Consider the following 25,929-nt stretch of genomic DNA (forward strand, 5'->3'; position numbering starts at 1 on the left):
AAAAAATAAAGGATATAACTTATCACAGTACTTTTTTGCTCCTGCAATTATTTTAGTAGAATCATGTAGTGACTTACTGCAAGACATTCGAAACACATTGTTTATTTCTGGAAAACATATATTCTTGCTTTTCAAATATTTTCCACAGCAGTATGCTATATTGCGAACACTGAAGTGATTATGGAGCATTCCTGCCACATGGAAACCTGTAGAAGTCCTTCCATATACGTATCATTCTTCAGCGGAACGTGGTACCAGTTCAGCACCACCCTCCCCTTTTACACTAGCCAAACCCGACATTTTTGCAGGTCTGAGCACCAACTGATTGCCTACTTCTGGAGAAATCCTAGGTTGCCAAAACGCAACTCTAAGCTGTGCACTCAGCTGTTAAAATCAGCATTCTGGACTTTCACGTTAAATTAGCTAGCCCTGCCTGTTTAAGATTATACCTTAATTCAAATATGCTATAAGAAAATCCTTGCAGTGGCTAATGCATGATCTTTTTTTGCTTTCAAAGATGAAGACTCAAAAGAACTTTGCATTTTTATTTTTGTTCCCAAAGTCTTTCATCTTTAACAAAATTGCATGTGGTACAGACAACTTTTTTCTACCAAGGAATTAGAGAGCGGCAAGTCTGACACAGAGCAAGGATGAGATACGGTTACAGAGCAATATGCAGCAGCTTTCTAAATTCCTTGCCCTTGTTAAACAAATCTTATCCATTCTTTCTTTGTGCATTGTGTTCAGCACCACCATAAAAAACTCTGTATTTAGAGACATAAAAGGAAGTTCTCTGTGAAGTCACTGACATCAGCAAAAAATACTGAAGAACTTGTTTTTGTTTGCTTCATAACCTGAACTTGAAAGACACTGAATCTGAGTTTTTAGAACACCGTCAAGAATATTTTCTTTGCACACACATTAAGCCTGAAATCTAAGATTCACTCCTTGCTAAACCAAAGAAGCTGCCAGACAAAAAGTTCCCGTTAACTCTCATACTTACTTGATGGCATCGTATAAGTATCTTCTTCATCTATTATCTCTGCATAGTCATCTGTTTCTGTAAAGGGAGGAATTGAAGAATTTCGGGAAAAGCAGATGAAAACAATTCTCCAGAACAGTATCTCCAATTTATCAAGGGTGATATGCAACAACCCCCCCCCTTCAACAGCGCCGGGACGCATTCACAATAGCGTGAATAAAACTTGCTCATGCATAATTTATGGTATGGTAATGACCCCTGCCAATTATACTACGTCACATAGATGCATTCACCAAGGAATAAAAGGAAGATTCATTCGGATTCAGAAAAGTCTAAGTTCTGTAATTGAAACCAATCTCAACTGTTGACTTCAGAAGAAAACCTTTTTAACAGCAAATCCCACCACAGGAAAGATAAAACGTTATTAATGGATTAAATTGCTTCATCTTCAATAAAATGTGAATAGTAGCTTGCTAGTATTTGATGTCAAACAAGCAAAACAGCCAGTAAAGATGTTCCAGGGCAGCATCTACCCGCTGCCAATGTGGCAAAGGTGAGCAATTTTCTGTAGCGTCTCTTGGAGCGCAGAGGTATTTTAGGTCACAATCTTGCCTCAGACCCATTTTTCTTGTACTGCTCTCAATTTCCTTTGTTTAGCAGAGATTTCACTATCACTTTTGCTGTCAAGAACCGGCATCTCATGGACTGCTTTTGAAAACGTCCAGTTCTCTAAGTTTTCAGAAAAATGACAGTGTATTTTTTCCCCTGTTTAAGACTTAGGGCTTTTACACTACCAGTTCTCAAAATGGTCTAAATGGCATCAAGCCCCATCAGAAGCTCCTTCTCTTGCTCTAAAGACTTCTTCCAGTGCGTGGAGGTCTTTTCGTCATGGTTAGAAACTCTTCCAGGGGTTACAAAACCAATCCACAACAGTGAGATCCTTACTCACTGCCAGGCACATTCTATTCACCAACTTTAAATGCACGGAAATTCTCGAAAACGAGCAATTTCAAGTCCAGTCTGAGGTTTTCATGGTTGGTTTCAGGCGATCACGTATTGGGCTGCCTCTGAAAGGCATGATTTGCTCCCCTTTTTTCCCCTTCTGCCCTGGAGCATATGTATGTTCCTACACGTCCTTTGCATCGTTTCTAAAGGTATGGTTTCTGAATGGTGAATGGGACAAAGCAAAGGTTGGATGATCCCTTTTGGCAGCAGCCCTCATTTCAACCAAATTAAGCCACTTCTGAAACCAGAGCAAGGCTCCTAAGTATTTTACAGGTACATAAACAAGTTTTCAGGCAAACTAAATACTCAAAAACTAGGAAACTAGAGGTCCCCGTAACCTCTCAAGTTCAACACACTTCAGTAATTAAATGTAGAATTAAATGGAGATTTATGGTCCTAACTTCGTACTACTAAAATAAAATGAAAGCGATTTTCCTGTCTTACACCTGTACCATGTCTTGTAAAAATAGAATCAGGAAATTTTATGCCATTTAAATTTGTGCTAGGCAATTTCTATTTAGGACACTGCAAAACAGAGCCACCTAATGAAAATTCAATGAAATCTGAAGACAGCGCCCAAGTCACAACAGGCAGCATACCCCAGAGGCGCTGATCTCTTGGCATGTTTTTTCCTCCTGATATAAACTAATGTTTTTGTAGAAAAGCCCCTGCTTGATCTGAAAAGCATCCGTTTGAAAGAAAATGTTAAGTGTTACACCACTGTAACGGGGATGGATCACTCTGCTTCCTTGCAATATTCTGTAAGATGTTTTTAACTTTCAACTACTGTTACAAGCTGTTATTTGAGGACTATAGCAAAGAGTCCTTCATATATGTATAAAAAATGGGCTGAATGAAATATACAAACATCTTCAAGAAGAATTTTAAAAGCCTACAAACAAAAGTGGTGCCACACTTCTTTAGAAAAAGAAAACCTTTGTCACACTAGATTACGGGACGGGGCTTATAAAATATGATAAATGACTTGGCTTGTTCATCTCCCTATTTTAAATTAATGAAGTTCATTCGTAATAAAAGCATTAAGGGAACACTGCAGAGCGCTTTACATGGTTTTGAGACACTGCCCCAAACTGTCCTGAAACGAAAAGGGTCTTCGTAGCCAATCCAAATAAATAAGATGTATGCAATTAACTCAGTATTTCTTGTTATGCATTTAACACTTGGGAGAGGAATATATAATGAGAACTCAAAAAATGATTCCAATCCATGTCTGGCATCGTTTCTTGGAATTAGAGGAAAATTCAATCCAGGTGATGTGCTCCAAGTGCTCTGCACCAAGGGTAACCAACCTCCCTCGCTTGCTGCTTTACCCCACGACTGCAGTCACTCGGTAAGAGACGATGACCAAGCCTGTTAAGACCCCGACCACGTCTGCCAAGAGATGGTCCAGAATACAGCAAAACCCAGCTGGGCGAGGCTCTGCAGGCTTGGATTATTCTAGATGAAAGAAATGAGCAGGCCACTTCTGGACAAACGTAGTGTCAGTGATATATGGGGGTGAGCCAAGTCGAACCTTACTAACTCTGAATGTATTTATTAAAGAGTAGAAAAAAAAATCAGTATCACATCCATAATAGCTCTTTCCTTATTTTAACCCTCTCTTTGAAATTCTCTTTCTCATGATTTTTTATCCTCTTTTCAGAGCCCTTATTTTTTAAAAGGTAAACACCAATAAAAATCAGTGCAAGGTTAGAATCTGAAATGCAGTTTCTGAATTTATGACAGAAATAAAACGCTGAGTTTTTAAGAAACACATTACTATTTCTAAGTAATAGCTAGTATTATCTTAACATGATTTATATCTGAAAGAGAGAAAGCAGACAAGAATTTATACACCCCCTTGACAGTTTAATAAGAGGAAGACCACAAGACATTATCTCTATTTCTTCTCATTGCCTTCTTTTGCAAATTAAAAGAACATAAAAAGCAGTACCTCCTACTTATATGAATAAAGACACATACACCAGTCTATCAGTTTGATTTTTTTTCCAACATCAGATAAAATCCTTTAGAAAAATAGCTAAAATATTTTTTGTTGTTGGTAAAAAACAGACTTGTTTTCAGAGGATAGCAAGTGAATATTGCCAGGGAAAAAAAAAGACTTCAAATGTTTAGAGAGGATAATATTTTATAACAACGGTGTCACACTTTTGAAGGAAAAAAAATTAAATTTCTCTTTAAAATCAGTAGATTGAGTAGCTGAAACCTGATTAATATTTCATATATTCAATCTAAATCAATCCCTCAAGTATAGCTTCTTTAATGCACGGAGCAGTAGTGGACTACCGAGCAATATGATGCAACCAGGCCTTTAAAGCATCACTTAGTGGATTCATTTCCCATGCTGTATTACAGCCATTGAACATCGACCAAACCCAATCTGTGATATAACCATTTAAATCAAACTGAACGGACACTCCTGAAAACCTAGAAACTTTCGTTGCATCATGCCAGAGCCCCCTTTGCAAACGCATGCAATACCACATATCCCTGTGTGTTTGAAACAGGTCCTCCTTTTTCGTTTCCAGTTTAGCAGAAAGTGTTAGTTGCACAGCCTGTAAAGTACGATGTTTATTGGCTCACGTCCAATGCAGAACTGCTTTTTAATACTAAAATGTGTGTAAAATTGATTACGGAAATGCGCATTGAGTGGTATGTGGATGTAAGAGTTGCATATTGCATATTAGTAACACACAGACTAGAAAACATATTACCGTCCCCACTAATTTCATCTGCAGATCCAGGTGGCATGCAAGGAGAGAGAAAAACAGAGGGAGAGAGAGAAGGGACAGAGAAGGGGAGGGGAAAATATACTATTAAATTCATGAGTAATCCAAAAGTATTCAGACTGCAGTTATCTTATATACCTGACTCAAGAGAAACCAGAAAAGTAGCGGAATTTAAGACTTCTCACCTAAAACCCAAGGGATAAAGATATGTCCTGAGAAGCTTGTACGATGAGACAGAGTTAATGACTTTCAAACACAAAATTTCACAAAATTAAATCCAGGAGTGGAACTAGTTCTCCTAAGGTATTGTTAAGAACTGACAAATTCTGCTATAATTCAAAATTTTGCTATGAAATAGATCTCCTACGGCCAGATGAGCCATTTCATTTTGGCTTTGCACATACACATGGGACTGCTGCTAACTAGAGTTGGTGCTGACATTTTCCAAGGACGGACACTCCTGTGCTATCACTAAGACATAAGAAACACCCTCTAATTTAAGTATTAATTATACAGAGCATAGTGCAGTTATGCAAATGAGCACCATGGCCTGCATTTCTGGTAATGACGCTACTCCACGCCAACACCCGCAGCACAAGCTGATGTACTTTAGGACATTATCTATAAAGAAAAGGAAAATATTGTAAAATGCACTTATTACTCCGGTTCTTCTTACCCCTAACGAAGCCAAACCAGCCCAGCCCAAGTGCTGAACCAGTATGCAGCCACAAGCATCGCTGTACTCAGTATTTAATTCAAAGTGATCTTAGCTGATGCTTATTGTTGCTATTCTATTTCATTCATGAGCATGCTGTATCAGGGCTCCAAGAATGAAGGAAAAATACATCAACAAAACCCGCCAAGGGCATACGGGGCCTGCATAGCTATACAAATCAAAATATGAATACGTTTGTCATTGTAGCATATAATGTTTAAAATAAAGTCCCCTACTAAAATGGAGACCAGCAAGTTTGCGACTGCAGGAAAATCCAATTCAACAGGAGACGAAGGGGTGGCAGAAATTTAATGAAATTATTCTTGGAACTCTGTTTGCCTGAGGCTCAAGTAGTAAACAAAAAAACCCAACAGTAACTGAGTTAGTATTTCAGCTTTTGGGTTAATAAGGCAGCCTATACAAAGAGCAGTGCAGTACCCTTAGGCGGCGGCTCATGGGAACAGAAGACGAAAGGGAGAAAGCGCCTAGCTTTCTTTACTTTATGCTGACAGTGATTGACTCCTTTACAAAGAGGCAAGAAAAGAAAAGAGAAAAACAGAAACAAATTATTTGGAAATAAAAGAAAAGAGACCGGAGAGAACATCTACAATGAATGAACATAAAAATAAAGGTTTACTTTACAGTTCTCTGTACGCAAAATGGATATACAAATGTTTATGGAACTCTAAAGCACATCCGTTACTTTCCTACAAATTCCTTTCTACAGCAATAAGCTACGTTCATTTCACTTCTTAAAAGTGAGATTAGAATCTATTTAAAAAAACCACTTTTGCCAGCTACATACACCACCCATTCACAACGCAGACACCATCCATCCCAGACGTGTAATGAATGCGCTTTTGCAAGCTCCCTGTCTAAGTTTTCCTAGAAGGTGCTGTAGTTAAATTCTGACTTTAGTGGCAGTCACCAGACTGAAACATGGACGCACTGACTTTCTGGACCCAGGGAGAAGAACTTCACACAAAACAGGTATTCCACATATCACGGTGACACAGAACAAGGAAAAGCACAGTTACTCTGTCCCACTGACACATATTATAAAATGGGATCAGTCACTGGAGTTTTATGCCCAGTGCAGACCTGACTTGCCAAGAGATACTCAGCACAGTCCCCCTTTCCTCATCATCACCCTTCAGTGAATTAGCAAAGAGCTTATCAGGACGAGAGATTTCTGAGAGCATACAAACTGGATTTCACAAGGTGACAAAGAAGGAAGCAAGATGCTACAAACCTTAGGGTAGCTGCTTCTCTTACTTCTCCTGGCATCTGTAACACTCCTCTGCTTTCGCCTTTTCCCCCTCTCCTCTATCTCAGGAAATAGGAGAGGTGATGTACAAAGCCAGTCAACCAAAGACTCCCTCACAGCTACCACTTGAGAGCGAAGCCCAGTGAAGGGCACAACTACAGCCCATTTTATTTAAAAAACTTGACACTTTTAATAGAGTCTGGAAACCTTCGAACCACCAAAGCAGCTGTATTTATGCAAAAATCACTGTCTTACACTCATATTTTTTTTGTGCCTGGAGCTTGAGGGATGATGTGCAGGATGCTTTAGAGCTGCATTAAGTGTGTTCACTGTCCAGTCTGGAGGCAGCACGTTGAATTTCATGCACACAAACCTAAGGGTAACGTTCATAACGAAGCTTTCGACATCCACAAATAAAAGGAAGAAATACTACAGCTATTTTAAGAGGCTACTGAAAAGGTACTGAAATAAGAATAAAGGAACACGATACACTTCAGTGAAAGAGAAGAACAGGTATAGAGTCGCTGGAAGCAATGCGAGCTGTCTCGAAGGGAAGAGATGCTTCAACTCAACCCATCTGCTCAGGCTACAAGGCTAATTCAAGCCTGAAGTGTCACAGTGTTGTCACTCCTACACCAGCACATGGGTGGCAGAAGCTGATGGAAACCTGACCAGCCCATTTCTTACGAAGCACTCTTCGAAATAACAAAGGTGGGTTGAATTCATCGTGCCCCGATGAGTAGCGATGCTCAGATCAACTTGTCTCCTGTGTTTGAAACTTTACGTTAATGATCCACTGCTTATAGCCTGTGCAATTATTCTGCTAGATTAAATCCAGAATGCTTTGTCTTAAACTTACTGCAACTTCAGTCTAGCTACAGAAAAAGTTTATTTTGGTAAAGAGGCATTTTTAAGTTCAAAAAGAAGTTGCAACTCTTTTCTAGGAGCCTAGAGAGTACCTGGTTGAAATGAATGGTACTCTGACAGGTTTCTGCCATTCCACACTGATGCCCATAAAGTTTAGAAATGCTGCTGAAAACAGACCTCACCTGACTCTTTTTTTGGTTAGTTCCTCTCCCAAATACTAAGTATTCACTAAAATTACTGTCCGTCAAGAAGACCACAGCACTTTGTACACAGTAGCCTGTTCTCCAAAGGGAGCCATCGGGCGAGAGGGCAGCTGCTCCTGGAGCTCCTCGTAAGGATATCCAGCACTGCACGGCTGGAAATCGTAACGTCCCGTTCTGTTTTAGTCATACATTCCTGAACCGGTTTGAGAAAACCCCAGAGAAAAATCTGTGAAAGAAATAAATCTATGCATTTTCAAGGTTTTTGAAGTAAAACAAGTACCATGGAGCTGAAATATTAACTGAATGTATTTGTCAAAGCAAGGATGCTTATACATAAAGAATAAAAAAACAAACCCAACAATGCAAGGAGCATTTTTCTTGCCATACAAAAGTGTCTGCTCAAATCAAGAGAATGGATCGCAAAGGAGGAGCACAGGAGGGGAAGAAGTTTAACCAACGCCACAGTTCATTTTGGCCTTTTTGTGAATGAAAAGAAGCAAGGTATTTTTTCTTTAATCTTAAAAAATTCCGTGCACTTTTCAGCATTATCTTTTTGGATTGATTTGATAAAATCAGCATGCAAAAAACAACAACCAAAAAACTTTACAACCTTGGGCAAAGAACACCTTTTCCCCCTATCAGTTTATTCAAATGGAACCAGGAAATGTAAGCCCTACACAAGAACCTCCTTCAGAGCTGAGCACAGGGCATACCTTCATTTTTAGTACAGGAATCACCAAACAGGGCAAGCACTGTGCTTTGCAAGCAGAAGTGATTCAATAAAATCTTATTTGTCTTTCCATCCTTGCTCACAGTTTTGCTTGTGAATAATCCTCATCGTTCACAGCTATTCCAGCCCTTTTGCATGCTGACATCGTCTTCATTAAGAACATTCTTAATTGCTGTCATACTGAAATCAGGTAAATATACTTAGTATTTTCTTCTCTCCTGTTTGTTGTGTTTTGACCGTTGGCTCCTGCTACGTTTCATTTTGTTCTAGATAACCAACTGGAAGTCTGTCTCATAGATAAACTGTACCATATTCGATTTATTTATTAATGCAGGCATAATTTAAGTGAACTTTTAGCATATCTCCTTCAACACAGCATATTTTTCATTCAAATTTAAACTGCAGCCAAATGACACAAGTCGGGTGGCAACCACCTCAAACGCAAGATCTGCTCATAAAGAGCACCTTAGAGAAGAACTACGATGCTGCCTCACTGCCGTCATCAGAAATGAAGTAAGTGATTTAAGTGGAATTATATTTAGGAGTGGATTTATACACCACGGAAACTGGAAACTGGCTAAGAAGCCCCTCTTTCAGGATGCTAAAACCCTACAATCCCTGTAACGAAGCTCTCTTCAAGAGACCCTATTTCTCCTGCACAAGGTATGTACACCAGCATCATTACACACTTAGGCCATTGGATAAACTACTCCTTTTGACTTTAATTTTAAAATGCTAATTGTAGTAACAACAGCCATGTCAGCTAGGGAACAGGACGCGACAAATTTCTCCGTAAGTTACCATTTCCCTATTAAAGGGGTCTGGCCTAGGATCTGTTACTTAGATGGCTTAAACAGCTTGCCTTAACATCTGAAACAGTGACTGTGTGTTTAAACACCCTTCATTTTGCTCCACCACGCTAACACCTACTTAAGCCACAAAACCAGCATCTGCTATGAGCTGAGACCATCCCGTGGCAAGCCCTAGCAAACCTTCAGGCCTGTGCCTCGTGCCAGTGCCCGCCGTCACCCCTCCAGTCACTGCTCCCTCCCCACAGCCACATCATTTTATCCAGCAGCACCAGAACATCCCAATGCCAGTCTTGGCTTTTGGAGAAGGCCTTCAAGATGATCAAGTCAGCAGCAGTGTGCCTTGGCAGCCAGGAGGGCCAACCGTACCCTGGGGTGCATCAAGCACGGCATCGCTAGTCGGTCGAGGGAAGGGATTGTCCCGCTCTGCTCTGCGCTGGTGCGGCCTCACCTCAAGTACTGCGTGCAGTTCTGGGCACCACAGTTCAAAAAAGACGTGAAACTATTGGAGAGAATGGCTACTAAGATGGTGAAGGGCCTAGAGGGGAAGACGTACGAGGGGCGGCTGAGGTCACTTGGCCTGTTCAGCCTGGAGAAGAGGAGGCTGAGGGGAGACCTCATCGCGGCCTACAGCTTCCTCACAATGGGGAGCGGAGGGGCAGGCGCCGATCTCTTCTCTCTGGTGACCGGTGACAGGACCTGAGGGAATGGTGTCAAGCTGCGACAGGGGAGGTTCAGGCTGGATATCTTCATGGTTGTCGCGCACTGGAACAAGCTCCCCAGGGACGTAGTCACGGCACCAAGCCTGTCAGTGTTTAAGAAGCGTTTGGACTGTGCCCTTAGCCATATGGTCTGAATTTTTGGGCAGACCTGTGTGGTGCCAGGAGTTGGACTCGATGATCCGTATGGGTCCCTTCCAACTCGGGATATTCTATGATTCTATAAGCCCACCCACGGTCTGTACGTATTCTGCCCTATTCTGTAGCTCTGCATATAATGCGACATTTGAGCAACAACTGAAAGAATTTATGGCCAGAGAATTTTATAGTGCAAAGGAAGCACAACGATTAACTAAGGCATGCAATCGTTTGATATTTTTCTTCCTATTCATATTTACGTGAGCAAGGACGGGGTAGAAGAAACCAAAGAACTTTGTCAGAAAGGATTTATGTAAGAGTACAGCAAGCTAACTAAGGCTTTATTGGTTTCATTTTATGAAGAACTTCTTATAATATATAATTGACGGGGTAAATTATTATTTTTGGAAATATGTATATCAGGAAATACGTGCATCACCTTCCTAAGGCTAATGGTTGCTATTTCAAAACAAACTGCTGGCCAAAGTAAGTTTCTGTGGACTAAAGTAAAGCATTTAATAAGGCGACTCCAAGCAAAACAGCAGGAAACCTAGTCAGTAAAATCATAGTAAACTCCTATGTTGCTTCTTACAAATTAGATGTACTATTTGCACACAGCAAATAGTTTAGCCTTACTGTTTCCTGAGTGCACACTCTCGGCCAAGTACAAAGAATTCCTTTTTAATGTAAAAGGAAGAAATAAATTGAGAGGGAGATAAAAGTTGGGTCTATCCATCACCTAGAACACTACTCCCCTCTGGTGAGTCGTAGTAATTGAAACTAAAACATCAAAAAAAATCTGAAATTCTGCTCAGATTTAATTGGGCTTTTTATATTTATATATAAATACATGCACACACACACATAAATGTAAAATTTGACAAATAAAATTATTACTATGCTTAAAAACTGGGGGAAATCTGCTAGGCATCTTGCTTGCACGTAATAAAAGATAATGCCTGCTGCAAGAAACATTTAATTTAAAGGCAAGACAGACAAAGAATACCAGAACAAACAGAAAAAGCCGCATGCAGTAAGAGGTGTGTAGTGAAACCTGGTTCAGTGACCCACAGCCACAAGAGAACGTTTCTTGGCTCCCAGGTCCAGCAATCTCCTGCTTTAGATTCCTGGAACCAACTTCACTCTCCACTAGTTTGAAAAGGTCTTTATTCAAAGTCAGAGCAAAAAAAAATGTATTTAGAAACCTTCAATCTTTGTATGCCTTGGAATATTGAAACACTAGGAAAGAACAAGTTTTCATTTCACTAAACCAGAAGTATTTCAAGGTAGGTTAATACACATTTCAAAAAGCAAGACAAGACGTCTTTCATTAACAAGTTCATTTTCAAACCTGTAAAACTTCAGACAAATGCCTGAACTTTTCGATCACTACATCATGTTCCACACTGGCTTTCAGCTACTGCAGGTTCCAAACTGAGGTGGAGAGCTCACTTTGAAACTTTCCTTTCGAAATACGGGGTTTAATGCTTCAAATATGTCTGTTAGATTTTCCTGCTGAACGCCTGCTTATGATTTTTGCTATTTAATGTTAGCATTGGGAGAGGTCTAAATAAGAACAGGAGTCTCAATGCAAACAAAGAGGAGAATTAATTTATGATTTAAACTATCAAAGGCACGAAGGACATTACAGCTGTCCAAAAATTATAAAGGCTCATCTCATTTGAAGTCCTTAGCTCTAAGGCATGTAAATGTCACCAGAGAAAAGCTCTTATTCTGCAAACCAAGATAGCATCATCCACAGCTGGCTTCGCACTGGATGCTGTCAGCTGTCAGACTCTGCTGACCTGTAACTCCCGGGTTAACCGAGCATTACGTACATCTGTTGCCTCTGTTGTTCCATATGATGTATCAGTTACATCTGACAACACCAGTGGCACCTCTTTGCATCTACTTGAATCATTACTTCATTTATAGCAAGTTGATTCCTTAGGGTAACTCGGAGATTTTTACAGAAGACATCTCCCTTATGGAAAAAACCCTTATTATCATGCAACTTTACCTCAACAAACTGTCTATGGGTTAAACTCAGTGTCCGGACATCCACTCTTGATGCACTTCAAAGAAGTTGGGGGCAAAACCAAACCAAACACAAAAGTAGAAGGTTCAAGATTCTCTGTACTCTTATTAAAAAGAAGAACAAATCCTTGAGACTGAATTATAAATGCAACAGTTTGAATCATTCCAGTATTATGTCAGTGTTTCCAACAGTAACACGGTACGAAACCCAAGCACAATGGTTTCATTGTGGAAAGATACTTTAAGATTTTCACTGGGGAGAGAGACTTTAAATAAGATACCTGACTGCAACACAAGAAAAATACATAATTGGTTTTGATTTTGGAACTGGAAAGAACCAGAGGGACATTCGCTGGTTTAATCTGCCTGGTTTGCTTATGTCATTATGGGGCAGCTTTGTGCCTTACAGCTTCTTTGATATCCACTTGGAACAACTGGCTCATCTCCAGCTACTTGTTTCTCCTGTATTTTGCTAGATGCTATGCTCTAACCCTGCTTCTGCAGCAAAGCTCGTTTGCCTATCTTTCTTCTGTATGTGACACCCTACACACCAGAATTACGGGGCATCACAACTAACTAACATCAAACCACTTTTTTGAGCAAGTCTGTGGTGTGAGACACGACACTAATTCAGATATAAGGCATCAAGCAAAGAATATCTAAATTTGCAAAGTTGAAGTGACTGCAATAAAGGATCATGAATTAAGTATTTACTACTGTACACTCTTTCAATAATAAAAGTACATCAGTGGTCTTCCAAAAATTGAAAGGGTGGAAATTTGAGGTGGCAGTATGTTTTTTCCCCTGAAGATTAGCTTTTTTTTTAATGAGTGAGGTGATGAAAAAACACTGCACTAGCCATTTCCACTTTTTCTAACAGCCAAAATAACCCACACAGGCATGAATCAAGAGAGAAACCTATCATGCTTCATGCTTATCTACCTCCGTGCCCCAAAAACCTTGCTTGATGAAGGAGCAAGAGCTGCTATTTGAGAGTGAATGTTAACTGATGAAGCTCTATTACACCTCTGCAATTCGATAAACATTTGAATTCCAGATCTTCTCACCTATTTTCTTGCACAAGGTCTGTCTACATGGGTTTCTTATGCCAGGGGTGAATCTTAAGCGTCTTTAGAAAAGGGTAAGGGTGGGGAAAGGAATCTGAAAAGCAGGAAATCAAACATTATGCATCTTTTCTCCTTTTTATAAGTTTTCTGAGTATGTGCCCCTAAATGGTTGCAAAACCCCAAAAAGTGGGGCTGTAGCCTCCCTGTAAGTCAAGGATGTACACTCCACTGGGTCACAGTAATTGTTCCTGAAGTTTGTGGCCAAGCACTCTAACTCTATAGGGACATATCACAATATTAGTACTCTTTCACACTGCAAACCTCCATTATAAATATCATGTGTAAGTATTTAGAAATGCATTTCCTATTGAGACACTGACTCAACCCCTCAAAAGGACTTGTTCTGAGATTCTGTAAAAGAAAACTGTTCTTTCTCAAGTATATAAACTTAAAACAACACAAAAAAAAAATACAGTAACTAACTGAAATCTTAGAAGCCCATAAGCTGCAGAAACACCACTTACGACCTCACACGCTCAACCCTTCAATTAACTCGTGATTTTCAATAGCAAAAATTTAAGTGCTTTGATCTGAACAGCAGCTACAAGAAAACAGCTATTAAGTTTCTTCTTTCAGCAAGGCGATGATGAATATTTACTTGCTCATTTTCACTTTTCAAAGCTACTCCCTCATAATTAACACATCCTCAGGTAATTTAAGAGATAGCCTACTTGATTACAAAGCCAAGCGGGAATATTGACAGCCTGGCTTTGAAGTAGCCTGGCCCTGCTGTACTGCACGGACAGGACTGCTCTCACGAGCAACACGACACGGAAGGGTAGCTGGAAAAAGTTTCCCTTTACAAATTCCACTACAAAAGCAGCACAGCTATGGTCTTGGGGAAGTCAACAGCCACGAAGCAAGAAACGAGCTAACTGCAAACGAAAACCTGTCTGAACATCTGCTAGCTTTAAAAATGCACTCGCTTATTTATTTTTTTTTACAAGCCTTACCTGATACAGAGACCGTGTGTGACCTTACTCCTTGCTTCTCATTGTTGGCCAGCCTGTAAAAGAGAGGTTTGAATCGCTGAATGCTGTACATTCTTCACGGTCCCATACGCTGTGAATTCATCCTAACAGGGCACCTACTGTAATTAGCAGGGCCAATCCATTTGCCACAGCGACAGATTTTGAGGGGGAGCAAAGTCAGAAAGGAATCTACCATTTCATCCCAGCCAAGGGAGGAGCGGAGAGAACACGTTACCATTTTAATTAGCAAACAACTTCACGATGTCAGGGTGAATTTCAAAAAAAAAAGAGAAACATGAGTTTTAAAAACTTTTAAAATCAAGCAGTACATGTCTAAACATTGCCAGTGCAGACAATGTGACGGTGTATCTACTTTCATTATCATACTGGAAATAGAAAATTTAGATTTTAGAATTTAGATTTTTTTTTTCTGTAAGATGACTTATCCTGTATAACAATTTTAAATCGATTTCTTCATTTACTTAACATAGAAAAATAATCAAATGTATTTAGCTATAGAAGTTCATCACTAACGGACATTCCAGTGAATTGTTCTAGCATTTTTTTCCATGTACACATGTAATTTTAATGGCAAGAGAGCAAAAGAGTACTGCACTTGGTGTTCTGAAAAATCTGAAATTTCAGCTGCCAAAGGCACGTACTTCCAGATGCACGATGGTGTTGGCTAGTACACTGATACATTTGACATAAGACCCTTCCTCTGCTGTCAGCCTAAGAGCATATGCGGTGCTCTTGTTTATACAGACATGAGCATACTAATCCAGTTCTGGTAAACTGCCCCAAAAATGGCAATAAGCTTCTCCTTCAAACCTTATTTTATCCCAGAAATCCCTACAATGGAAAAACAAAACCAAGAGTAAGATGAAATGTATGTAATTAGAAGGTTATGCTGTGTTCCTCAGTTGTATCTGTTTAAGTAAAAACAAATTCTCCTTTCCTGTATGAGTGCACACTGAGTTTACCAATCTTACTGCTTCCAGCCTCGACTTTCATTTCCTTCTCCTCCCTGCATTTTAACTCCTCTCTTTCTGCACCGTGACAGAGCTAGGCTAGCAAGGACTGCAGCAGACCTGTGAAGGAAGAGCAACCACTAGTATCTAAGTGGCCCATTTCTTGCTGATTCAGGAATAAATCATGTTCCGTGCTCCATCCAAAGGGTAAAATTATAATAATAATAATCGTAAAAAAAATAATAATTTTGGACTTCCTCCAAAAAAAGGAAGAGATAAGATAATATAAAAGGTTAAATTTCGTGTGGTCTTTCAACCATCATCTCCTGACACTGGATATTAGTGATATTGTCTGATAAGGCTCAAGGAAAACAATCTGATGAGATACAGCTTTAAACTGGGTCAAAATGTGGCTATTGATGAAGCAGTCAAGACTCCAAACAAGCTGGTTAACAGACTGAATTTTAGGAAGCCACAACGCACATGGAAAGGGTAGACAAGCATCACAACTTGCCAGATAGGGACAGAGATCTAGGCACTAATATTAGGTGGGCAAAAATCAGCAGGAGGAATTAACAGGCTTCCTATCACTGCGTTTGGGACTACGAACTCCAACAAGGCAAGGAGTATTCATAGTTCAAACAGTCAAATTAGAAATCTTCTCTTTACCTGAAAGCTCTGAAGGGAGAAAGATGCAGAGAGATGTATTAGCACACATTAAATAAGAATTATTAGATGCTGATAGCATGTCTCATCGTACCTTGGGTTGAGTATCAAAATAAAACTATGCAGAAACAAAGAATTCAGATCTATTTGCATGACACAGATTAGGATTTTCTACACATCTACAATTATTATTGGAGAAGATTTTTTCTACATTACTGTATTTTTTTAAAAATAGATGAGAAATTCTGTGCTGTATAAGTGATATTCTTTATTACAGTCAAACCTAGGGATTTCAGCTCAGATTGGTCCCATTATGGAAATTTAATTTAAAAAAGGAGACATGAAAGATTTATGATAGGGAAAAAAAAAAATATTTTCTGTATTTGCATAAGCAGAAAAGAGGGCAAATAGGAAAGAACAACATTGTAGACTGACTCACAGAGAGACTGAAGTGACAATATGAGGACTGTTTAGCATCACTCCTGTAATCAAATTTACTCCTATAATTAAATTTACTTATGGACTGGAAATAAATGGCCTGAAGCCCACTCCAGTCTTTTCCAAAACATCCTACTTTTGTTATTGTCAAACATTATTGATGCATTATGAACTTCTTCCCCACGGATTTTATTTCTGGTATCTTTATAGTTTAATGCTACTGTCAGTCATCTATGCCCTGCAGTCCCAGATGATTGCCTGCTATTTGTCCTAGAATCCAAAAGCAAGAATAAAAATTAAGCACGTATAAAAAGTCCCAAGGTGTCACTTAAGCAAAACTACTTTTCGCTACATAAAAAAAAAAGAAAGCATAAAACTTACTTTGGTATCGATGGTAAAGCTCTTTCACCTTCTGTGTAAAGAAGAAGAAAACAGAATTAAAATTTTATTTCAGAATTTTATTTCAGTTTCCAAATAACCTCTCTCAACGTGCAATGTATACAAGCATGAAATAGTAATCACCACAACCTCCCAGGGAAACTGAGCATGTTGACTCAAAAGACCATTCTCTACTTATATTAACAGCAGCATATCAACACAGCTCCTAACCAGAGATACAGACCTTCTGGCAAAGTCTTGCGTGAGAGCAATGTAAACAGAACATGACTCCTCTTTTATTCATAACAAATAACTCTGATAAATCACCTGGCAGAAGGTATGACAGTATTTCATCTCCCTAGTGAGAAATGCTTCTCTCATTTCCAAGATGTGCTAACTACATACATATACACAATACACATATAAATACATACAGATTTTTTATATAAATATATATGTATAAAATAAACATATAAAAATATATAGAAGATAATATATATAGTGTATTTATAAACATACTATATACACATAAATAAAATTACTTAAGCCAACTTGAACTTCCAAACAAGACAACAGTCATTACTGCATGTAACATACAATATTAATTTCCCATGTGGTTGAGATTATACAATAGTAATGCTCAGTAGCTAGAAACGAGGGTATCCTCTTATAAACTATTTTCAAATCCTCTGCCAGTCTTTCTGTGATAATGGCTCTGTGTGTAAAAGTTTGCTGTAAATAATCAACTGTATTTCCCATCTGCATTTGATGACACACTCAGTATTCATACGCGGAAGGATGATGGGGAAATTACTAAGCCTTTACCAAAACACCAACAATTTGCGGTATATGGAAGTATGCAGGGAAGGTGAGGAAGTGGGTAACTAGAACAAGTATCTTTCTCCAAATCACTGTAGCAGCGATACAGTGACCTGAGAGAAAATGGAAGAGCTGCTTTTAGAAAATGGAGATGCGTACTGTTTACAAAGAATCATATTACTTCTGGTTTTTTATCCTATGTTAAAATTACTGAATTTTCCAGACCTTAAAAAAGAAAACTACAGTCTCTCCTTTGTGTGCTACGGGACTGAGTAGTGAAATGCCTGATATCCAAACGTCACGCTCAACATGGCAAACGACAGCATTTAGTTACAATTCTTTTGCTGTCCAAAAAAACCCGAAACTCACTGCAGCGCAGGCATGCTCAATGGAGGCATCATGCAGCCTCAAAATTAATTCCCTCCTCCGTGGGGAGACTCTGGAACTGTCCCCCGTGCAACTGGTGAGCATTTTCCAGACCTTAAGAGATCCCCAGTGACAAACTGACCATGCACCAGCCCACAGAGCCAGTGCATATGTTCCTTGAGCCCCCTGAAGTTTTCGTATGTGAGATGCTGGACATGCACCATGTTCCCAAAACAGCTATGTTCTTCTTCTGCCCACCTAGCACTGACCAAAGCGTACATGCATCATCTCCTGCAAGTAACCAAAAGTTCTCCATTTCTCCTCTGCTCTCGTGTGGACTTCAACATGTTCCTACAAAAGAAGTGCACACGTTCCACATCCAGCCCAGGGCTACAAAACCAGATCTTTCCAAGCAAGTTTGGAGACTGGAGCAAAAAGAGACAGGCTCAATCATACTTGAAAGCAAAAGAGCAAGAGGGTCCACCACAACTGCAGAAAGGATGAGATCAGGGGTGTAGGAAGGAAGGTACGGGAAAGAAGGGAAACAAAGAGCCCCGATTTGGGAGATGACAGAGTAGCTTGGTAAAGTGACTAAAAGAAGGCCTGAAACTGGAGGGCAGTGGAAGGACAGGAAGATTATACAAGAAGCATGAGGCAGGACATAGAGGTATGGTCAATTGTTGGAGGAAATGATACCTTTTGGAGAAGAAAGCAAAAGGCAAAGATCATGAAAGGCAGTGTGGAGTGACAAGTACGAAATCAGAAGCTTGACCATGACAGCCTGGCACTAAAAAGATGCAGGAGGAGGGGATATCCAAAAAAGAGAGACTGGAATGGGCACTACAGCAGTCACGTTGGCTTGAACTAGGCAAAAGATACCAAGCTTGGAGAAACAGGCACAAGAGTCCTGCCCACCACCTGGCAAGGCCTTCTTAGGGTTGTGAATGAGGCACAGAAGCTTAAGACCCCACCTGGTATCTCCTGATACCTCCATCAGCTGTCGGTCCTTTTTTGTGCAAGCATCCCGAGTTCTAGCTTGCATCGAGTTACTCCAATACCTCTCTTGCATTTGGCAATGGATTTAATCAGATGTTGCTGACGAACCATGTGTTACTGATATAGCATACTTGCCAGCCTGTTTTTGAAGGCTCAGGAAACTATACAAACACACAGACCTCAATGTTAAAAGAACTTTATTAAATTGCAAGCTTAACTTCATCACTTGCTATTTTTAAATCAAGATAACTGGCGTACAATTAATGAAAAACTACTCAAAGTAAGTATTCTTGCTGTTCTGTGTGCATCTCCATCGCATATTAACTGCACACTATTCAAGACTGTATTCTAAAGATGGACTTTTTAATTTCCTCTCTTTTTTTCTGTGTGTGAGGAGCATATCAGTATCAGTATATCTGGGGACTTCACAGAAACAGAGACTGATTTTATAACACTGCACATGTTCCAAGTGCTGAGTTCAGCTGCCGATCAGATTGTTCCTCTCTCCTGCAAACGTAAGACTCCAAACCCTCAAGGAAGTGAGAAATACCATACAGGTGGCAACTGGCAGTGGAAGCTGAAGTTGCTACATATCAAAAAGGATCTCTCTAAAAGAGAAAAATATAGACTCTAACTTTCCAGGGCAATATTAAATATCCTTAAACATGATATCTCCCCATTCTGTTTCTGCAACTCTCTACTTCACTTATTGAACAGCTTCCCACTGGTATAAAATATAAAGCTAGGGCCATATCAAGACATCTCTTTTACAACAAAATCCTGATTCCACCTTGGAAGGAAGCCACCCTATGTGTTTTACGAGATAAGGAGAACACAAATAGAGGTGGTATTACATAGTTAACGATTAATAACACAGAGGGACACAGGATTAAACAAGCATTTCCTGATGTTTTGGAGTCTGTGACTTGATCTGCATTCTCTTAGTGCCTTTATGTTTTTATGACCGCATTTAGGAAAGCTGTCTTATTTTCAACTTCAGCTGCAGAAAGCAGGGAAATAAAAAGCACAGCACAGCAAGAAGAATCAGTAGCTCCAAGGATGGACAAGCAGTAAGTGATAGACTAACAGCTCTACACGTGAACCGATTTGTGATGGTGCTGCTGGAATGAAGGACTGTGATGGAATGGGAAAAAGGCAGCATGTGTGAGACCCCAAATGGAGCACTGTGTTCAGCTCTGGGGCCCCCAGCACAAGAAGGACATGGACCTGTTGGAGCAGGTCTCCAGGAGGGCCATGAAGATGATCAAGGGGCTGTCCTATGAAGACAGGCTGAGGGAGTTGGGGTTGTTCAGCTTGGAGAAGAGAAGGCCCCGGGGTGACCTTACAGCGGCCTGCCAGTACCTAAATGGGGCCTAGAGGAAAGCTGGAGAGGGATTCTTTGTCAGGGGGTGTAGTGACAAAGGGGAATGGCTTTAAACTAAAAGAGGATTGGTTTAGATTAGATATAAGGAGGAAATTCTTCACTCAGAGGGTGGTGAGGCCCTGGCACAGGCTGCCCAGAGAAGCTGTGGATGCCCCATCCCTGGAGGTGCTCAAGGCCAGGCTGGATGGGGCTTTGGGCAGCCTGGGCTGGTGGGAGGTGTCCCTGCCCATGGCAGGGGGTTGGAATTAAATAATCTTCCTTTTTTACTCTCCTTTGCCCACAGGAAGCACAATTGATTTCATTCGCATTAGTAGCAGAGCAACGCACTGGCCAGCCACAACGGACAATGTCCCCATTTTGGCCACCAGAGATGTGCCCCAAATGGTTGGTCAAATATGGACAAGGAGAACGGGGAAAAAAGGGGAAAAATAAACATATGCAGAAAACCACCAAAAAAACCAAGCCAGAAATAGAACCCTACCAACAAGTAGTATTAGAGACACCTCTGCTTTCACTGGAGAAAATTTAGGGAAAATCCATCTGTATGGAACTACTGGTGAAATGGCCCACCAAAGCTGATGGTACAGACGCCTACGTGCTCTTGGTGCACAAACCGATCACTTCAGGCAGCATACCCAAGCTGGCACTCCTCCATTTACAGCTTATATCCCAAATAAAATCAGAAGCCTTCATTAGTACCTTTGCAGGTCCAAAGTCAAAACTCATTACAAACAGCATCCCAGTAAAAGCATATGTTGTTTTTCACAAGTTGAAACCCACAACATTTTGCCCAATTCTTCACACACTTGAAAATAAAATAAAATAAAATAAAATTTGTCTCTGCACAATTGTATCGGAGTGTCCGTGCCCAGGCACTGACAGTATTTTTACTATTTTAATTAGAGTTCGTTGCCATTCTGTTAAAATGAGAACAATTTTCACATGTATAAGCCAGGAGTAAACACTTATTTGGAGAATTTCATGGATTACTTAATTTTGGTGTCTTGAGACTTGAAGGCCTGAATTTTCATTTAATCCTTTTATATTCAAAGGGAATGTTTAAATTTAAGGCGAGTTCTGATCTAAAGGAATGACAATCAGTTATCTAGTTCAGTTACTCAAATGTGTTTTTTTCCCCCAGAGTATTTTTAGCCTTTTATAAGAGTTTTGACAATTTTGCATTACCTAACCAGCTTGAATAAACAGATTAATAAATTCAAAATTCAGTCACTGGACTCAGATCACAGGAAGGCTACTCAGCACATAGCTCAGTCAGCAAATAGCTACTTAATGTCAGCTGAAGTTTTTGAATCAATCATTCATTTGTGCACTTTGAAATAGTTAAGTATGATAATGCAAGCACATATTAAGCTCATAAAGTTTCTACAATGGACTAAATTGACCTATGTACTAAAATATTTATGAAAAATAAAACAAACTGAATGGAAATATGCCAAATGCTGTCCAGGTCTTAAACATTAAGTGATCTCACCAAATTAAGAGAAACAGGATTATTAACTGTGCAGATAATATCACAAAAACATACACTTCTTGTAGTAATCAAGAAAGACAATTTATAAAGAGACTTGCAATAAACATATACGTTTAGAACAAAGAGAGAATGGGAAAGCTCATGGAGGGGAAAAAACACATCTGTTGAATCCAGAGCTGCTACATGATTTGTTTCTGATATGCTTCACAGGTCACTGTTGGAGGGATGTGGGAATTCAGATCATGGTGGGGACAGCTCTCCTACAAGACGTTTAATTAATATACTGAGTATTGCTACAATATTAAAAAAAGCTTCAAACAAAACAACAACAAAACTACAAAAACAATTTTTAACTGGAGGGATTCTCATAATGTTTGCATAAAGAGGAATGTTCCCAAAGTGCTATATAATCTTCCTTTAAGTGAATCACTGCTTGTTTGCTTTATGTTAATATACACTAAGAAGAATATCATGCAAATAAACACGTTCCCTCTCTTACATGCATTGATTTCTTTTGCATTAGTGCCTACAGTCAAACCACAGTGCATGGCGTAGCCATGCCTGGTACTGTATAACGTAGAAAAATCAGAAGTCTTGCCTTTAAAAGAGCTTAGTGAGTCCAGAAGACGTAATAGCTGAATGATAAGTAAGTCAGGTCAGTAGAAGAAAGGAATTAGAAAAAGCAAAACCAGAGTGGGTCAATTTTTATTGCCACTTTCAGCAGTAGAATATTAGGACCCATTGGCGCTGTTAGTCTTAGATGGCAGTTGCTTATATGCATCACGGAACAGGTTATGTTGACAAGAAAAGGTTAAAACCTGTAGAGATTTTGGCTGGGAGCTGTTCTCCTGCTAAGGCAAGAAACAGAGGAGGGTTTGGCAGAGAAATGGCAACAGGCATGACTGGAACACAATCAATGCTGCCATGCACAGCACTGGAGGATGGCCCACTGGATGAACAGGGCTAAGACTCGATGAGGACCGTAACTGCCTGTTTGTTGCTATTGTGAATGACAGAATGGGAAATCATCGGGCAGCAGTATTCTGTGGAGTTAAAAGCATCTATGTGTAGATAAGAATAGGAAACCATTCCAGCTGCAGAGAAACAAACTGATAATTTGCACTGGCAACAGAGGCTAAGTGGACCAAATTTCTGAAATACCACCAATGCAGAAGTAGCAAGAACTGGACATAGCCTACACGGGTGCCTTTAAAGAAAAAGCAAGGCTTCCCATTAACTTAGAAAGGGCTTTCCATTAACTCAGGATGACTGAGAGGTGAGAAGAGATCACACGTTAGGACATGAAAAACTTAAAAGCTCAACTTTGGCTGCTATAGTTAAAGCTGACAAATTGCCAATTCACTTGGGATACTGAAAGGGAAGTTTTGGGAGTGAATAACAAGGGTTGTAACAAACCTGAAACCGTGATTTCCAGAAAAGCTAAGTTATTGTGAATATTTTAAATAAGAATAGGCATAGAAGACGATTGCTGAAAGGTATAAACTAGACTACTGAAATTAAAATCTTGGTTCGGGATGCCTGAAACTGAAAGACCCGAACTATTTCGATAATGCTACCCCTTTCAATGAACTAAACAACTATGGAGTAGGGAAAGCTAGTGGCAAAAAAAGCAAAAATGTGGCTATAAAGGGACTCAAGTTTGGATTGTAGAACTTCTAGAATGGCTCATGTACTTTCTTGTATGACAAACAGGCAAGAAGGAAATAGTTTGTTCATTGTTTTAGAAACCAAAAATATTGGATGAATTTCCATAAGCAAGGATTATGGAAGAAGGACAAAGTTCCACTTTCAAGCAGCTTTGATTGGACATATTTCAATAATCAAAGCTAGCTGAAAGTAGAAAAAATTCTACTGAAATTTAATTAAATTCTCTCTTTACATCTAGCTCTAGCTGCACCCTGGTCTCATGTCTTTCAGCTTGTGGTTTGCTAAAAAACAATAGATCAACACTACAAAATACATTCTTTGCTTTAGTTCTATTCATTGAGAAAGACTCGCAGGACTTTTGTCAAAGTTTAAATAATAAAACCTGAGAAATTTTGAGTATCTGGGAAGAGAACACTAACTTTCAATAGTCTTACCTAAAGGTATTCTAACCAACCTCTCTGAATTTCTACTTGAATATTAAGGTGTTGTATTTCAAGTTAACAGGTCCTTGTTAGGGCTGCCTTTAATTACAGTTTATTTACTTCTGTTAGTTAAGTTCAGAATACCATAAAGCAGTGACTACTGGAAAACAATCTAAATTATCAGTCATTAAGTAATTTTCAATGGAGTGACATTGACAGTCAGTGTTTGCCTTAACAAAAATACCTTAAGTTTCCTTCCAGAAAGACAAGTCTCCAGGTGAGGATTTTGAACCTACCTTGTGTCTTCTGTTCAAGTGCAAGATAATCTACCAGTAGATAAGAGTATAGCCGCTACCAGAATGAAACACCTCCTTACCTTTCTGTGGCCTGATAATAAAAGATTGCGTGGCTCCATTCACCAGTCGGCAATATCCGTCTATCAAGTCAGCCATGTTCTCTGCAATGGTTAAGGACGGTGCTGTCACTGTCAGAGGCTAAAGAAGAAGAAAAACAAGGCACCAACAGAGAGGGATTATTGTAGTTGCAAGCACTGAGCAGAACAGCTGTGTCATTGCATCAGAACTTTACATACACTCACAAACAGTCCACAGAAAAAAGTGGGCGAGCACAAAAATATCAGATTCTTGCTTTACCTTTTATGTAGCAAATTTAAAATGCAAGGTTTAGAAAGTACAGCTGATAAAACCTTCCACCTAAATCTAAGATTAATCTGGATCTATTAAAAGGCTCACTAGGCAAACTTTTAGTCAACCACTGTTCATTACAATTACTGTGACTTTTAAAGACTATAATCATGACAATTCTATAAAAGTTGCTCATTCCTTAGATACCCTTACAGGCGGTAACGATTTTCCCACCCCTTTGCAGCAATTTATTCTTTACCCTAAAAAGTAACCTCCCCAACTTCAAAATAAATTGAAATTAAAAAGACAAGGGGGAGAAATGGAGAAGGAGATGAGACATACAGGCGAACTATTAATTTTAATAACTCCAATATTAATCCTCTTCTGCACAGATTTGTCAACTTGCCCCCAGTGCTTCTCTATCACAGTGACTGTTTTCCTGTGTACAGGACCAAGAAAAAGATTTGATTTCACTTCCAGCTCTTCCCCATGAAATATGAGGAAAACAGATTTTCTCTCTTTTATACTTCCCTTTTCACAAAAGTGAAATTGCTCAGTTTCCTCTTCAGTGCATAGCATCATATATACATGCAGGCTACTATTAAGATGCACTTAAGAGCTAGTATTTTCAAATTAAACCTCATTTACAAATATCAGAGTATACAAGTACCAGATGCAAAACAAAAAGCACGTAATGAGCTTTATGAGTATAATGAATACTCACACTCAACTTCCCTTCCCTCTTAAAGCACAAGAAAAATCAAACAACTATACAGAATGCCTGGAATGCAAAATTTAAAATATAATGCATGGGCTGTACCTACAGGAGGAGCAAGAGCGTTTAACAATAACTGAAGTCTTTGTATGCATATGTGGTTAGGCTGTCCCCAGCTTAAACATACATGTGCAAACACGGCATATACTTTTAGTACAACGTATTTGTCAACTACACTGACAGTAGAAAAATTCAGAATGAAGTTATAGACCAGAAGTACAATATACAGAGTGCTTTAATTAGAGCACACTAATTTCATTTATTTCATTTAAGAAAAACCAAAGATAGCAAGTTTATCACAACTGTCAAAAAATCATACCTCAGGTGCACCTGCTATCTTGAGTTGCAACATCCCTTTTCTGTCCTTGTCTTCACTGTTTGAATACTGAATAGTTTGCACTTGATTAAAATCTGCCAGGTGAGTTGGCTACAAAAAGGCAAAGGAAACAAAATTCAAATTAAAGCAAAATACCTTGGCTTTACTCCTGAACCATATGCAGATTTTGATCTCCAAATTACACTTTTAGAAGTCTGTTCCTCTGTTTCTTTCTACAGTTTCATTGGGCTTTGCATAACAGTATCTACAAATA

At 39.4% G+C, this 25,929-nt stretch overlaps 1 protein-coding gene across 11 annotated transcripts in view; it reads right to left on the minus strand.

The window, feature by feature from the left end:
• The window catches only part of PTK2 (protein tyrosine kinase 2), a 203,892-nt gene that overhangs the window by 45,260 nt on the left and 132,703 nt on the right, over positions 1 to 25,929 (minus strand). For 5 of the 11 annotated variants that reach the window (XM_080582105.1, XM_080582104.1, XM_080582100.1 and 2 more), the window contains 5 exons: positions 25,659 to 25,766; positions 24,297 to 24,414; positions 16,777 to 16,807; positions 14,303 to 14,355; positions 1,004 to 1,060 (listed from right to left, as the gene is read on the minus strand). In XM_080582105.1, coding sequence (XP_080438231.1) covers positions 1,004 to 1,060; positions 14,303 to 14,355; positions 16,777 to 16,807; positions 24,297 to 24,414; positions 25,659 to 25,766 — 367 coding nt within the window. Of the gene's footprint in view, positions 1 to 1,003; positions 1,061 to 4,722; positions 4,741 to 14,302; positions 14,379 to 16,776; positions 16,808 to 24,288; positions 24,415 to 25,658; positions 25,767 to 25,929 lie in introns of all 11 variants that reach the window. The other 6 variants (XM_080582103.1, XM_080582102.1, XM_080582099.1 and 3 more) reach the window with 2 other exon arrangements.

Source organism: Anser brachyrhynchus (genome assembly GCF_964034855.1).
Source record: "Anser brachyrhynchus genome assembly, chromosome: 2".
Classification (NCBI taxonomy): Eukaryota; Metazoa; Chordata; class Aves; order Anseriformes; family Anatidae; genus Anser; species Anser brachyrhynchus.